Raw genomic sequence first — 17,881 nt, 5'->3', positions numbered from 1 at the left:
ATGATGATGAAATATATTCAACTTATATTCAACTGCAAATAAGATCAATGAATGCAAGCCGAAGTGAACAATGGTGCATTTCTCACAATGAAGCTGGGTAAACATCATATTTAATGTATTATGCAAATGGAGGCAATTTCTCAATAACTGACTTGAATCAATTCTATTTTGGTTAAAACAATAATTTCTAACAGGACAAAAGCTTTGTTAATGTCATAAGTGAAAAGAAACAAAAACAAACAAAAAAGTTATTGTCAACTAGAGCTGAAGATATTTGCCCGAACCCGATGGGACCCGACGGGTTCGGGCTTAATTTATATCATTTTACGCGGGCTCGGGTCGGGCTCAGGCTTGCGTTCCGGTTTGCGAGGTAAACGAGTGGTCATGTGATGTTTCGATTAGCGCGAGAAAGATGCGAAAATGAATGCTGAGTAGGTGTAACGGAGGCTTGCCTCTGGTGATTACGTTTTGGTTGCACCAGCAACTAAAGCAAAGTCTGAGGTGTGGAAAAGTTGACCATGTTTATAATGAGAATAATGACGCACCATCAGTGAGCGCAGGAAGGCACTGAAGCCATCTACAGTGGATTCAATCATCTTCCTCCACAAAAACATGTAGGCTTAGCCTAATCTCTGTGAGTAAAGGTTTTTCAAATGATAACTAAATATTAATTGAGTCTTAAATGCATAATGTGGACAGAGTATTTACGCTAATGTTGGCATTATTCTTTTATTAAATATCATCTGTTAGTGCGAAGAAAATCCGGCGGGGCCTTTATCTTAATTTCGTTATTGCCAAATACCCATCTTAATTTAAAATTTATCTTAATTTAATTTGTTAAAAATGACTTGTTTTTATTGGTGCGTTGGTCTATTCATAGGTTAAATGAGCCTATGTCTAGAATGCTGAGATGTTACGATGTCACAGGACGTTATTTTATTTCTTTATTCCAACTTCCAAGTGGTCTTTGTGTGCGCACATTTAAATAATGTCGGGCTGTAAACAGGTTCGGGCTTTAAAAAAATCTGTCAATCAAAATTTACTTGTCGGGCTCGGCTCCTGTCGTGCCTAACTTTTAAGGCCCAATTACAGCTCTATTGTCAACTGAAATAATATACATAAACTAATACAACTGGGAAAAACTGAATTCATACAGATTTTCAAGAGTGCAAAACTGACCACAGAACAAAGTCATTTTTAGGTATTAGTATTTGATACATGCTATTCTATAAACCCTTTACATTAAATATGAAAATTCCATTAGACTATATAGACTAAGCCTAAAATAAACAAACTGGAAAACATTGAAGAAAAAATTATGCGTGAAAATGAACAAAAACTAAAACAAATTGAAAATCAAAATCAAAATACAACTACATTAAGAATTGAAAACTATAACCCTGAACAGAAGTTGACTGAGATTAGGGTCATTAAATGTAAGGAGAGATGTTTATTGAATAAATTCAGTTAAATATGGGATCTACCTTGACTCCATTCAGATAGATAATATTAACAGCTCTGTAGAGTTTTCACCAACAGTGGCCAATGTTTATGGTGCAGTGAATGTTCTTACCTTACGACCGTCGCTGGCATGGCAGTTGACATTTAATGGCGTGAGCAGGGCCATGAGCTTCTCTTCATTTCCGCTCCTGAAGCAAAGCAGCAGTTTTTTAAAGAACAAGAGGGAACAGTAAAAAAAAAGAACAAGCTAACACAGTGAATTTCACAAAGAAGATGAGGAGTGAAGGGTAAAAGGAGAGATGGGAGAACGAAAGCCATAGTAAAAAGAAGAGGAGCACATAAGATAAGCAGCATCTATCAGAGGTTTGCTTCAAGGAACAAAGTAACTGGAGTGAACCGTGGTCTGGAGAGGTTCGACTCATCAGCACCTGTAAGCGATTCCTTTACGTGAAAAAGTATGACAGTGTTAGATATGCCAGGCCTCCTACAGCTACTGCCTAAACCTTGTGCCATCTGGGGCCAAAGATGGAGTGTTTATTAGGTCAATCTTGCCGTACCCCACAAAAACAGTAAAGTTTGTTCTAGTCGCTCTTGCTCCAGTTACTCTTGCCGGTAACTACAGATAACTGGCTTCATTGAACAACACAAGATCCTTAATTTAAATGCACACTCTGCCACCCACATAAAATAGGACTGTCTGGAAGATTACAACTGGGAAGAGAGGCTGAGAAATGGGAGGGTGTCATCAATCTTCTTGATGTGTTTGAAGATGCATCCTGGTCTTTGGGAGATTACCACTAAGAGGAGCGCAGGCCATAAGTCAAATCCGATTTTCTAGAGAATTGTTTGCGAATTGTTTGTTCTAGCGAATCGGCTTTGTCCATCTACCATTACGCAAGTCTCTACAAACAATTCTAAATTCAAAGGGTTACTCGTGCTATCTTCAAGAGAGGGGGCCCAAGATCAACTTAATTCAACAATAGTGAAGCCCCCTGTGATCGTATGTGTTCCCAATGATCTTTCTTCCTAACAGTGGACAGAATTACAAGGCCTGTGTAGTTCCTTTCTCTCTTGATCATTAAAACAACAAGAGTCCTTATTTGTATCCATGCTACGGGCTGTGCCTGAAGGCAGGGGTACAAAAAGGGGGGCAAAACCAATGGAGAGGTAAACCAGAGAATGAAAAAGAACATATTTTCTCTGTGACAAAGGCAGCAACTGCTTGGATTGCAGGCTCATCAGATGTTTCCAGAGGCAGAGTTGTTTCTCCATGGCAATGTGTCCCATGGTGAAAATCAGGTGTTTGGTGAAATTGGACTACAAGTAGGATGTGAAGTTCTAGGTCTCTTTCAAATCCTCTTCCTCTGGTTTCACCTGCAGCACTCGGAAAACAGAATTCACCACATGGAATATAGTTTTCTGTCTATGGCATGCTGCTAAATGGAAACTCTCAGGCTGTCCTCTGTGCAGACAACAGGCTCCTGCAGGCCATCACATGTATGTATGAAAATGCATCTATTGAGTCAGACATCACCGGCCCTGATGGCACTTTCTCCAACACATGCCTTAATTCACATCCATGTGCACAGACAAAAGAAAAACAGGGAGGGAGGAAGAGAACAATCATGGGAGAGTGTGAAATTAAAGGAGGAATGGTTGAGAAGGCATGTACTCACCTCGCAGCTTCCAGGAGTTCGTCCTTCTTGTATTCGCCTAAGTGATTACAAAAAATCATGGTGTCAGAGGCATACAGGATGAAGGACGTATAGCAGCAACAAGAAGCCAGAGTAACTAAGGAGCAGCGGACCGCTGGCAGCCCCACACAGACACGCTCAAACACACGCACACACAGGCATCAGTGCACCAACACCCTCGCTTTCTCTCGTTCTCTGCCCGTCACTCTCTTCTGGTGGTGGCGTCGCAGGGCACCAACCCCTTTCGCCTGATGAAACCGTGACGTTGAGCAGATTGTGAATGCACCATCGACAGTGTCTTGGATACGATGGACGAACTGACGCATATCCCTGTTCACTCCACAAATTAAATGGCTCTCTTTCTCAGGCAGACACACACATATATACAAACACATGCACACACACACACCTCCCTTTGCATACAGTGAGCCTGATACTTCACCCTCCACTGTCTATTTTATGTTTGTACAGGAGGAGCTGTTGCTGTGATAAAATAAGAAAAAGGGGGGGAAATATGTAATAAACAAATGCTGCCCGCTCCGCACTCGCTCCCACCCCCCTTACCCACAATACCCGGCCTCCCAGCCAATCAGAGAGACACAACTAATTCAGCTGTGATTCTTCCCCACCCCCACATGTGCTCACTCTCTCTCTACTGAGGCTTGTGGAAACAAGAGAAGTGAGGAATAAGGGGGGAGGATGCAAAAAGACAGGACGAATGAGGGAGGGCAGACGGACATGTGAAAATGTTATGTAGAGGTGGATATCATGACATATGGGCTGCAAGCAGGGGGTGTTTACACAACAAAAAGGCTAAAACAAAATGCAGCAAACAGGGCTTGTTTGCCGTTTTGTGGCAGTTGCAAACTGAATCACGAGTGAGGAAGGATAGTAACAAAGCATATATATATATATATATATGATTTGATTGGCCATCTCAGTCATTCTGACATTGATGAGCGTGGTTAGACCGCTGAGGCTTTCATCTAAAGTGCCTATTATGTGCAGCAGTCACGCGCACATTCGTAGCACAAGTTAATTCTCACACTTTATATACATATATTTCTGTCCACATGACAATGGCGTTATTTAGCGTGTTTCCATATTATTCCCGAATTGATTTGCTTGCATTTTGACTATGGATCTAGTACACGTATGGATCATATACTGTCTCTGTAAAACAATAAAAAAAAACAATAATGATACATTATATTCCTCATATATTAGTTTTTGTGGCTACATGAGGAATATTATGCACAGGTATCACAACATGATTCATTTTTAAAGTAAAAAAAAAAATGTTTTCTTTAGTAGTTTCTATGCCTTTTGTTTGACTCACAGGTTACACTTAATAAGGTTAAATTCAAATACATTAGTTTACACTAAATATTATGAATTAGCAAGCAACAACAATTTTACAGTATTTTTATTAATGCTAAAAGTGACCCTTAAGTCTTAAGTGTAAATTTTCCATTGATGTATTGTTTGTTAGGATAGTACAATATTTGGTTCTAAATATCTAGTTCTAAAATCTAAATACTGAGCTAATAACCTTTAAAGCTGTCTAAACGTATGAAAGAATATTCAGGACTTTTTTCAAAAGCAATTGCAAATTGTATTTTCAATTGTGTTTTCCACATGTGGGTGCATAAATTGTGACAATTCAAATGCAATTGCAAATCTTGCATTAACGTTTGCATTTGCTTTTTTGCGGATGCAGTCACTGCCACATTTCAAAATAAAAATCAAAGTCCATTTGCAACTGTATTTCCCATGTCTTACGAGTTATGAGCCTTGTCATATTTAAATAGCAATATTAATTACCACATCTGCATTTTAACTTTCTCTGTGTCATGCATGTAACCTGCCAAAACTCAAATGGAATAGCAATTCCTTTTGCATTTGAATTTCCAATGTCTATTTGGAAAGCCGCCAATCAATGTGATAGGCGGGACTAACACTAGGAATCGTGTTTGTATTGGGAGGTGACCCATACAATGTATTTTTGGCTATTGCTACAAATATAATCAAATACAATCAATCAAATACAATACAAATACAAATATATATACGGCAACTTAAGACTGGTTTTGTGATCCAGGGTCACAAATGTTAATTTCAACATACTAATACATTTTAAGTTTTTAAAAATACCATTAACCTAGGTTAATCACCGCGAACGTCGCGCACACTTAAGTATGCATGTAGTTAAGGAATACGTGCATCTGCGCCACTCAGTAACAGAAACATGAAGAACATGCAGGATTCATATTTAAATCAACTTTTGTGGCTTAATATTTACAGATACTGTCCCATATTGCAATTTGATTAAGTGTAATGACCTACTTTTGATTAATTAATTCAAAACTTGACCAATTCTGTGACATTCCGCATTAAACTGTGAATTCCGTTTTTATGACTAGAATCCGCGATCCCGTTCGCATTTTGCACATCACGGAAATCATAGGGCCCTACACTATACATGTGTGTGTGTGTGTGTGTGTGTGTGTGTGTGTGTGTGTGTGTGTGTGTGTGTGTGTGTGTGTGTGTGTGTGTGTGTGTGAGACAAGGCCAATGCATTAAAACCATTCAATTTAATCATGTTCTATATTAGACAGTTTACACATCTCTCTCTCTTTCGAGTAAATTTGAGTAGTTTGCATCACTGGATATAGCAGTCGGTCATTTAACATTTCCATTGTAAAACGTATCAAGTTGACAAATATTAAATTATCCCTCTGCGTGACACTGTTGGCACGCATGCCGTAGGTTGCCAAACCCTGGTCTAAAGCATGCCATGAGAGATGGAAAGTGCAACGCTTGTCGAAGGCAAAATTAACCAGGAGTGAAATCTTGTCACGTCCTGGTCTGGTCTGGTATTCTGAGAATTTTTCTTGCTTAGTCAGTATTTAACCACTGAATGTCTCCAGGACAAATAATCTCCAGAACGCTAAGTGACATTATTAACAGGAAGGTGAGCTTTAAGGAAAAAAGAGAGTGAGAAGAAGAAAACACCACAGATGGTGAGGCAGAAAATATCACAACTTCAGAGGTTATTATCTAGCTGCCTGCCAAGATTAGCAATCTTTCATAAAAGCATCAGAGAGACTATTAGTTTAGTCGTGCTGTTGCAGTCAGATACTCTCGCTGCATGAAAAGGATACATGTGTACCCAAACACTTAAAAGAAAAATTTCACAAAAATAAATAGTACAAACTGAAGTACAAACGAGCAACACACAACTCACCTGCATGACATTGTTGTTGTACTGACTTGAATGGCTGCTAGGTAGCTGCCAATGTGTTCAAAATTGTTGCTAGGACACTGCTGGACAGTTGCTAACAGCTCCATGTCTACCTCTATTATAAAATCGCTAAAATATTCTCCTATATATATGCCAGGCCCTTTTCCAATGAAAGACAACAGTTTTTAAGACTACTCCCGTTTCAGCATTTAAATGGACATAAATTAAAATACAGAGAAGGACATAATGAATATAGAAAATTGGCTGTGGTATCAAGCACTCACTTTAACAAAATACACCTGACTCTGATTCTAAGCAAAATATGAGGAATTTAATACTGAGGATATGCAGAGCTGAGAGAAGCAGTAATAAACCAGCTCATAACATCAGAGGAAGCTGCACTTTAAGCACTCATTTTGAGAGTGACTTACTATTGCTATATTTGTGGTCCAATAGACTCCAATGATATACAAGTATTTAATAATGGAGTCATTTTTTAAATGAACCTCATATTTTCCCTTCAGGCTCCTTCAATGCCTTCAACCTAGTAGGCAAATATGATTGAAATGCTATGCCTTTGTTTGACCACAAAGTAGACTTTGCCTTTTTTAGACACAATTTTTGTTTTTAAGTGCTTCATACTTTTATTCAGCAAGGATACATTAAGTCAATCAAAAGGTCAGTTTTACATTGTAACAAAAACATAAAATAAATGATTTCAAGCAAATGCTGTTCTTTTAAACTTTCTATGGTGTACAAATGGATGTATAAAAATTATCATTTCTTCCCTCTTCAAACACTGCCACTGAAGCAAGGCCCAATAACCTCTCTGAGTGAACCGTGTGCACATCGGTTGTTTGAATTTCAGTTTATTTTTTGTGTGGTAGGTGCAAGAGCAACAACTCAAAGTAAACATGCGCAGCCTTAGGACAAATGACCTGCCTTTGATTTCCGGGCCGACACACTGATAAAGTGCACTTGGCAAAGCAATAGACTGCACTTCAGTCTCTTGCTGTGAAGGGAGTTGTGTGCGTGGTGCACAACTGTGAGTGAGGAAAGGTTAGGGGAACTGGCATGTTTGGTCAGGACGACTGGACCCCTGCCTAGCTGACTCAAAGAGAGAGTACGGGGAGGTGGTGTTGCATCATAAAGGTGCTCTCCATGTAAGCCTACAGCTCCTTGAAAAACACACTTTTGCTGAGATATGATGGGAAACAAAGGACAAATCCTTTTTGCTCTGCCACACAATTTTCTTTCTGGAGCCAAAATAAACATTGGGACATTAGCTTAATTTCCTCTTCCTAAAATGTGCTCGTCAGCACACGTGTTTCATCTTAAAACCTCCTTATTTATTTTCTTATTTTGGAAGAAAAGACAATGTTAAAAGAATCATAAGAATTGCACGTTTGGCAGTTATATGCAGCATATACACCTCACAATTAAATTAATTCCATCAATTTATTTATTCAAAGGCGACACTGAACGAGCCACTGAATTAATAAAGCTTGTATGAATATACTATCAGACAAAGATGCATCTGTGATATAAAATTATGTATAGTGGAGAAGGCGCGCTCAACTCCTAAGTCGTTAAATGGGTGCTAGTAATAAAGAAGTTATTCAAAGGGAAAAACCGCAGTTTCGAGATATCCTTTCATAACTGTATTCATACACTGTCTTGCACAGGCGCGTTTCGGCCTAAGCCATCATCAGTGTGTGGTGACTGATGATATAAAATAATGTACCTTCAAGTTTTTTTGGCACATAATTTACATATATAACATCTCATTGTAAAAAAAGTTTCTTTAATTTGTATCTTTTTATTCTTTTGTATTTGTTCCTTTGCTTTTTTATTACTGACAGTTTAATTATTTTCAATAATTTTGAAGACTTTTTGTTTGTTTGAAATTCCGCTGGTCTCTACAATGTAGATGTCATAGAGAGTCAAGTCAAGTCTGCTTTATTGTCAATTCTTCCACATGTACACGACATACATACAGAGAATTGAAATTGCGTTACTCTCAGACCCTAGGTGCATACAGATAACACTAACAGTAGAACATTAAATAAAGATAATAAAATATAAAGTACAATTATACAAATAGGTCATGTAAAAAGAAAGATAAGTAAAGCAGCACATGGTAGATGGTAGAGTGCAAACCAGTGAAGTAAACAGTGCAGATAAAATGATTGTAGCAACCTTATTTACAGGAAATACATATTTGATATGTATCACTATCTTTAAATAAATCACTCATATTAAGTTTTGGTCATATGGCCCCCTCATAATCTGGTTAAATAATCATGATTATAATATTGACCAAAATAATTGTGATTATGATTTTTGCCATAATCGAGCAGCCCTATACAAAAACTTGAGATTTAAATTTTTTACGTAGCTGCTTCTTATGACCAGAGCAGTCTTATGGGTAAAGTTTGTGTCACTCTACAGCCCATTAAATGCTTCATTTCAACTGAAGGGAAAGAGAGAGAGACTGTAAAAAAGTTATTTCAGGCAGCACATTTAACAAAATAAATCTCATTTATAACAAATATACACTTAAAATATAGCTTAAACATCATTATTTCCATGAGCATCTACACTGTGTGCCGTGATAAGCGCCCACGCCTTTGCACTAACCAGCAAACTCCTTCATTCTTCCCATTAACTGGCAAATGCGCAGCTCATTTCCAAAGCTGATTGAGGAAATAAACCATGTTGTGAGGAGCTGCAATGTTCACCTTCTGTTAATATAACTCATGAGTCACAACTCTAGGCAAGAGAGACCCAAGTCCACAACCACACAACCGAAAGCAAAAGACTGATGATGCCTATGACAAAACCTGCAACTCAAATGATTGCTTTGTGGGCTGCAATTTATATAAACACGGTGAAAAAACCCTTTCAGTTTTGGATCAGTGACTCCAAATGGAAAGTTCTTGGGACTAGGCATTAAAAGATCAGAGCCCTGAGACATGGTCACAGTTAACTGACGGCGATGGTGGATCCCTTCTGCCAAACGGAGAGCTGGGAATTGGAACCTAAGCCATGGAAAACAATCCAGCTGAGCCCTTGCCTCTCCTCTGGCTACACCGGGGAATTTAGGTGTCAATCGAAACCTTGGCATACCCTGAATGAGCCATTAAAAAGAAAAATGTTATAGGGTTTGAGCAGTAAGGTATCACTTCCATTCAGTGAGAACATCAATTTCACATCCTCAATATCAGGAAACCATATTTAAATATAACCATAATTTATAATATAGGTCCTTCAGTGGCCTATGGCTTTGTAATGTAAATAAGCAGGACAGAAGCTAATAAGCTAACCACAGAATGTTTCTCAGACATCAAGATCCCTAAAGGATTCTACTGGGTCATGCACTGCCTGGAATGAATCTTAAATAGTTTTTCCCCATATTGGGATATCAGTTGTTCCCTGTGTGGTTTGCTAAGCAATAGATGTCAATGTTGGTCGATGTATGACAACAGAGGTGTGTCAAAGTCCATTTAGAGCAAGTCAGTTCACTTGGTGGCCATCATGCAGTTATTTTCTACCTAGGCATACAAATACACCTCCTGCTTGAAAACAGAGGAATGAGAAAGGTCATACAGGGTCAATACATATATAAAAGTCAAAAAGTTCAATAACATCTTTCAATAAATGCCGCAATAAAACCTACAACAATTAAATATAGCTTTTTCATTTCAAATCATGAATATATTTATTCAAATCATGTATATATAGTACTGTAAATATATATAAATTTAAGTATTTTTAATATTTGATCTCATATAATAATAATAATATATTTCATTTAAGCTCTTTGAAAAAAAAACTAAGTTTTATTCAGCAAGGACTCACTCAATTGATCAAAAGTGACAGTAAAGACTATTTCCAATTAATGCTGTTAATTAGAAACAAAAAACTATTTTCACAAAATTATTAAGCATGTTTTCAACATTGATGATAATAGGTAATGTTAATGGAGCTCCAAGTCAACATGTGGTTTCTAAAGGATTATGTGAGTAGAGTAATGGCTGCTGAAAATATATTAAAGGGGTAATATTATGCTTTTTCACTTTTTGGATTTTAGTCAGTGTGTAGTATACATGTTTGGGCATAAAAAAGATCTACAAAGTTACAAATCTCAAAGGCCACTCCAAATGGAGATAAATCCCTTTTCAAGAACTACAACGAACAGCTCGTTTGGATTACAGCATTGGTTTCCAGGGTTTGTGATGACACAAAGCAGCCCATCAGAATATCTTTAAAACAATTCCGGCCTACGGAAATTTGAAAGGTTGTGGGGTGGGGAGGAGTGAGGTCATGGTAAGATTGCTAGGTTGAGTGCATCAGACAAGACAACCATGATGAAGAAGTGGTGCTGCAGAGTTAGGGGCCAATCATCAATGTCAGTTCCAAAGCAGTGGACCAATAAGAAGAGTTTGGAGGCAGAGCAAGCTTTGCGAGCTTCTGTTTACAGTGGTAAGTTGGCATGACAACTGTTTTATTTGACAATTTTTATCAATATCAAATGCCATAGCCAGTGCAATTATGCCATATCTATCAGTTCTGCTATTTGCCTACTTCTATTATTTCCGTTATTACATCACATTTCAAAAGCATGTGTCGAGACCCTCGCGTACTATGCTGCACTTTTTTTTTTAAAAACCATTCATGAGGGCTGCGTCTCTTAGGCGTTTTTAGGCGCAAATATGTGTTCTGTGTGGATGGCCTCTAATATGTCTTGCAATATCCATGTGTGCAAAGGTTCTGCATGATCCTCTAGTTCACTATTCTCGCCCTCTCGTGGCTGTAGACGGTAATGTTTTCACGTGTTTCTAAATAAATGCGACTTATAGTCCAGTGCGACTTACATATGTTTTTTTTTTATATATATATGTGTGTTTGTGTGTGTGTGTGTGTGTGTGTGTAAAAAATCTTCCCTAAGATTAAAGGGTTTAAACAACATGTAGGCTACTTAAAATTTCATACAAATGTTCAACACTAGAATATGTGCATTATGCATTATTCACTGACAATGCTGCTGGTTGACTTTGGAATGGACACAAGGGAGAGCTAAAGCTGTTAATTAGACAATATCGCTCTATCACTGCTGGTTCCCCACCGCAGGAACTACCATTTCACAGCAAGTTAACAATTAAGAGAGATCGGTCTACACTGGCATAAAAGCATTAACTATGCCATTGCATCATTGCCAAAAACTCAACCCGGCCAATCATAAGAATCTTAACCTCTCAAGAGAGCTCAAACAACAGAGTAAATCAGGACATGTGGCGGCCCCCACTCTTCTTCAGTTGTTTTATCCTGCATCTGGAGAGTTTGAGAACTAAGCTCATTATTTTGGTTTCTCTTCTCACCATGTCTTCTGTATTTCTGCCGACCATCTTATTACAGGCAGGCTGGGCAGTCACTCAGCCATGTTTAAAACCAGGCAATTACAGCTCGGTGATAATAGCGACCAAGGGCAACAGATAGCCTGGGAAGATGAATGGCTCTCTTCTCCATCATGGGACTAGAAAACATCAGCCAGACCAATTGGCAAAACGTCTGATCTCCTGATGATTTACATTGTCAGGCTTTCTGAGCCATTATCAGTGTGGGCTGATTTTTAATTTCAGGAAAGACGCAGCGAAATAGTTGCCTTCATCACTGAACGTTACTGCCACAAAAGAAAGGGAAATGGATATGTGACAGCCAACGGTGCGCAACGGAATTTGCATGTTCTCATGGTAACCCTTCTGTGTAATGCTCTGGTGGATAAAGGCAAATGGAAACTCGGGAGGGAGGATCTCAGGGCTGCGAGAATTCAACAGGGAGCCGATCAGAATGGCAGCACACCACGGTAATCAATGAGCTGTCGGGGATGGATAGCAGACTTGTCACAGAGGAGAACAAAGTGGTGGAGCTCTTGTTGGGCCATGAGCTTCAGTAAGTGAAAATGGGTGGCCTTTAATAATATATCCAATTGTTAGGTAAATTAGCCAGTTTATTTACATGCTCCTTTCAAATGAATCCTTCGCATGGAGGTAAAAGCCGTATGGAACTATGGCCAAAACATTACACATTTTGGGAGTTCACATTTGGGAATTTTTTATTTGGGAATTTTTTATTTCTTTAAAGGGGTAATTTATAAAAAAAAAAATGCATGTCATTCCAAACTCGTTCGTTCAATTTTGAATATCAAATAAAGATTATTTAATGAAATATGAGATAACTGTCCCTCCATTGAAAGTCTACCCAAACAAAACTTTTAACTTTCAGAAAGTAAAAAAAATATATATATTAATGGATTTATGGGTTTGGAACGACATGAGGGTGAGTAAATGATTACAGAAATGTCAATGGTGGGTGAACAAACTTTCATAAAAGAAAGAGGAAAAATCCTATCAGTATGCATGCCGGACTTAAACCTGTCTGGTCCAAATGAGCAGCAAGGCTGCATAATAACCACTGTAACAGTGTATTTCAACCGCTGTATTTCAATAAAATACAGACAAACAAACAGTTTAGTCATTTTTGAGCATCCAAAACCCTTAATAAGACTGAATCATCTGAACATTGGATTTTATGCGCTTCTGGTTCTGAAACCCAGTTGAATTGCATGGTAACAAGTTGAATATATCAAATAAAGTGTTTCATGAATCTTTTTCACTATGATTTTGGGACGTGGTAGTTTCCTGGTACCCTACACAGTCACAGATGTATCTGCTCCACTTCTGGTGTGTAATATACTTTTACTGTGGGCATGCAAAAGGGATTATGTTCCTACCGCAATAAGAGGTTTATCCTCCTCATACCGGGTATAAGAAAGGACTTACTGAAAAACCCACCAAAATAAGCAATAAAGCAATAGGAGAGGGTGGAAGGAAGGTGCAGAAAATCTTCCTTAATAAAATGGGTCATTAAAAAAAAACACCACACCAACACTCAGATATCGCCTTCATGTTTCAATCGATCTCCCTGAATAAACGCGCCAACGATACTTCAAAGATCATTTGCTGGAGACACTCTGAAAGGCGGAAATAAGCTATGACCTTTTCGGCTTAAACCAATCTGCTGCCAATACCACTGAGATGTGACTCTCTCCAACTTTCTCTTCCATTGCACGGCCCCTGCTTCTTCTTCTGACAGGTTTTAGCTTGTTTACTGCTGACAGCTCTGTGTTCCGGTGTACGAAGGCGATCTGGCGTTGCCCTTGCCTAGTAGGGGTAACTGCAGTTACATTCTGTTGTAGAATTTACCTTTCGGCACGCCACCTTTTGTCACAGACATTACTCTGACCTGCAGCTACCCCTGTCTTGACACCACAGGCATCCTGAGCTGTGGGCACAGAGGACCCATTTAACATTTCTGGCTTTAACAAGCCTCCCTGCATAAGCCCGGCTGTCTATATGCACTACGCTGCTTGCTAATCTGTTTGTTGCTCCTCAAAGCTGTCAGGGAAGCCAACAGCACCTGCCCGGAAACAGGCAGCTTTCCCAGAATGGTCAATACGTGCCCGGCACCCTCAAATACAGTGTAGCTCCTGCTGCAGACTCTGTGTGTATGTGTGTCTGAGGTGTGTGTGAGCTGAAGAGACTGAACTAGCACCTCCCTCTGGGAGCTAATCATAAAAACAATTTGAACACTTACCGGGCTATGGCTTCCTTAAGAGATGTCATTTGTATGCAGAGCTACAGACATCTCATTTAAGGCTTTGCATTTAAGACTTCAATCGTTGAAATACACACAAGGCAGCAAATTACGGTCTGTAACATCTGTGCATTGTCATTCTATCTGTACCCATTGGTTTTGACACCATCCTAATAGATTTGACTGGAAAAAGCACTAAAACAAAGCAAACCGATGGAGTGCTGTGCACAGAGTTTGATGACAGGAACCAGCAGGATACAATTCATGAGCATGTTGCCTAAGTCTTTTGTTTTATCAGCATGATATTTGCCCAAAAGCTCACGCTGAGACTTACCCACAGGGGGGCAAGTGTGAGTCCCACGACGCACGTCTCTACCACACAAACGCACTTTAATTCTCTCATTTTACATAGACACGAGCAGGCAAAAGCACACAGACACACAGCATTCCCACTGTTTCCTTCTGTAGACAAGAACCTGATTTCAGATCACTGGGTAATTAGCTGCTAGAACTTGGAAAGGCTTTCAGATGAAAATCAAAGTCTGTGCAACATCACAGTCTGACATTAAGCACAGTTTTCCTTATGTAAGATAAGAAATGCTGCAGTATGGGTTACGGTAATTTAAGTCTGGGCTCTTTACATTACCGATATCCTCGTGGATCTATAACTGGCCTTGGCTAATATGGACATCAAATGAGGTCTGCGCTACACAAGCATGTACTGTCAGGATCAATAAGACTTTGCACCTATATAAGCCAAAACTGGGTTAATCTAGCAGGAATCTGCAAGAAGAGAAAGATAAAAGAATGCAGTGCAAAAAATCCAGGTACAGGAATGTGGAAAATAGGAGTGGAAATCGTTAGGCACCTCAAGACACGTCACTTTTTCCAGCAACCGCTGAGAGGTGGTTCTGCATCAAATCTGTCCTAAAATACCTTAACTTTGCAATGACTTACCAATAAACGGGTGTTTCTTCAACTTGTGGATTGTTATTTTGTTATATAAAGGTAACAGTAAAAATGTCTTGGATACATTTTACTATGCCTTCGATGTTTATTTGAATTACTTTTTAGTTATTTTTAAATTGCTAATTTAAATTGTATGTATGACTGACATCGTGCCGTGCCTCAGACCCGGAATTTTAATCTTGAACTATGAAAAAAGTCCATCACAAAAAAATATAATTACATTTATACATAAACTTAAATTTTAAAAAAAATGTACGCATAATTTAAGACACTCTAAAATAAACTTAAAATGTAATTATATTTACCATTCTCACTGCAATCATAAAATACATGTTAAATGCAATTAAAAAGTATAAATATGATGGCAATGATAATGAGATATATATATATTGTTATAGTTTATACCGTTTTCTATATTAATATATAAAAGTATATAAAAATGTAATTTATTTATGTAATGAAAATATTTTGTGATCACACTGAATCATGATGAAGACTAGGGATGTTGCGGTGACGGATTTTTTCCACCGGTTAATCGACGTGTAAAAAAAACGGTAATCCCGGTGTCACCGGGGTTGCGTGTCGGGGATTTCGGGAGGCCGAAAATGCGGTCGTGCAGACGTGCACACGTCTCAATTTACTTTCACATTAATTAGCGGCAATTCAGTAGCATTTGTTTGAATTAATCATGGGTTAATTTATTTTATTCTTAATAAAAATACACAAAACAATAAGACACTCGCTTGTATTACACACATCTTTATTGCAAAATGAATAATAACTTAACACACCATGCAAAAAATAAACGAAAGCACTTATGAAACACCTTTAAAGTGCATTTATTAACAAAACGAACCACTGCACACATCGTGCAAGTATCAAACAAGACTCGTTAAATAATTATAAATATTCGTTAAATAAAGTGCCTGCCTTTTTCAGCAAAAAAAAAAAACAAAACACCGCACAACCATCGAATATGAAACGAACGAACATCAAAAACTTCGTTAAATAAGGTAGCCTACCCGAATAATCACTGGACACAAAAAAAACTAATATAAAAAAAAATTAAGTGCAAAAAAAAACTAATATAAAAATTAAACTCACGTTAAGCTGTTAAAAAAAAGAGGTAGGCCTATTAACTGCATACACCGTACAAAAAAAATTATAAATAGGCTAAATGAGAAACAATAAACGAAAAACCTTCATTTTAAATTGCAACAGTTCGCTTTGAAACCAGATCTTCCGCCATCCTTTGCCAGTTAGCTCGCCTCACTCTCCTCAAATGATAAATGAAATCGGACACCTGCTGCTTTACTGCGGCGCTCGTTCCGCTTACGCTAAATTACGAAGGCACGTAGTCACTAACTGAATTAAGTGCTTTATCGCTATAGGCTAAAACTTCAACACGATGGGGACGGTGCCGGTGGTCAAGTGCTATGACCGGTAGGTGGGTTAAACACCGTGTATCACCGGTAACACCGACTATCGCAACAAGCCTAATGAAGACATGATTCAGAAAACATTTTAATATGATCAGGTTTTAATATGAACGGGTGAACAAAAAGACATTTCTAATTATAATCAATGTTGAAAACAGCTGTTGTGGACGCATTTTACATACAAATGCTGTAAGGAAAATTTTTACTGCCATTTTTGATCAATATAATGCATCCCTGCAGTACAAAATTATTATAAAAGTTCAGTAATAGTAGACGACTTAATCAAACTAGTCAGAGTGTGAAAAGTGTTTAAAAAAAAAAAAGTGTTACTAGTCTAAAAGTATCAAAATTGTTTAATAAGCTATCATCAGAGGTGGCTGATTTAAATAATCAAATTTTTTAATTATTAATTCTTATGAATTTGCGGATTTGATAAAGAACCATCTGAGAGTTGCAATGCCTCATATATCGGTTCTGTGGATCAATTCCTCTCCTAAACTCCTAGAAAAAAAATGTCAATGCAGTGATCTTGCAAAATATAAGGGAGACAATAAAAAGAAATCTTTCCCTGCTTGATAATAAAATCTTAATAGAAATAGTAAAATAGTAGAAATAGTAAAACTCTGAGACTTATCACGCATGAGTTTGGCCCAGGAAGTGAGAGGGGCTGAAAACACTAACTTAACAGCCCAGTGTCCAGTGTACTGAAATGGCAAGCTCTGACCATTAAGCTAAGTAATTAATTGAAGTTAATGTTGCCTCAGATATCCCTCTTTGTAAAATGGCTCTGTGAACTCCCATTATCAAAGATCCTTTGGGTGCTTTATCAGCAAACATTTATGAGTTTTCCTCTTTTAGCCCTAGAGAGAGCCACAGGAAATATGTTTTTATCAAAGAAAATCTAACAGCTGTAAAACACTACAGGAATAAAACAACTGGTATAAATATGCCGTTGACATATCACGCCTTTTGCATGGTCAAATTAGTTATTTCAAATGTAGACACACTCAAAATGGAAGTGACGCAGTCGCGGCAGGCTAATTTTTTCCAAAAGAATAAGCACAGCATAAAGATAAAAACATTTCAACTTTTCAGAATGCTGCAAGCGCACCGCAGGTCACGTGATAGGAACAAACCACAAACCAATCAGCTTCATCCTTTCCTGTAACAACATTGAAAGCTCAGCCAAGATGAAGAAACAGCTGATCATTGCTGTATAGGGATACCCATTTTTAAAATAAATTTTGTAGCAGAGCTACTGCAAGCTCCAAATCCATTTATCTTTTGCTGAAACTTCCACGTATTCATTGAGAGCGCAGGTCATGGTTGCTTAGCAACGGCAGACTCCTCCAAAGCGCAAGTGCCCAAACTCTATGGGAAAAAAAGCAGAACGCGGCATTTTCCATGCATTTTTAGGC

At 38.2% G+C, this 17,881-nt stretch overlaps 1 protein-coding gene across 4 annotated transcripts in view; it reads right to left on the bottom strand.

The window, feature by feature from the left end:
- Positions 1-17,881, bottom strand: part of LOC132130689 (poly [ADP-ribose] polymerase tankyrase-1-like) — an 82,692-nt gene that overhangs the window by 44,611 nt on the left and 20,200 nt on the right. For all 4 annotated transcript variants that reach the window (XM_059542477.1, XM_059542479.1, XM_059542480.1 and 1 more), the window contains 2 exons: positions 3,138-3,174; positions 1,574-1,649 (listed from right to left, as the gene is read on the bottom strand). In XM_059542477.1, coding sequence (XP_059398460.1) covers positions 1,574-1,649; positions 3,138-3,174 — 113 coding nt within the window. The remainder of the gene's footprint in view (positions 1-1,573; positions 1,650-3,137; positions 3,175-17,881) is intronic.

The sequence above is a fragment of the Carassius carassius genome, chromosome 47, assembly GCF_963082965.1.
Source record: "Carassius carassius chromosome 47, fCarCar2.1, whole genome shotgun sequence".
Lineage (NCBI taxonomy): Eukaryota > Metazoa > Chordata > Actinopteri > Cypriniformes > Cyprinidae > Carassius > Carassius carassius.
The sequence above is the reverse complement of the archived record's forward strand: the minus strand, read 5'-3'. Positions and strand labels throughout refer to the sequence as shown.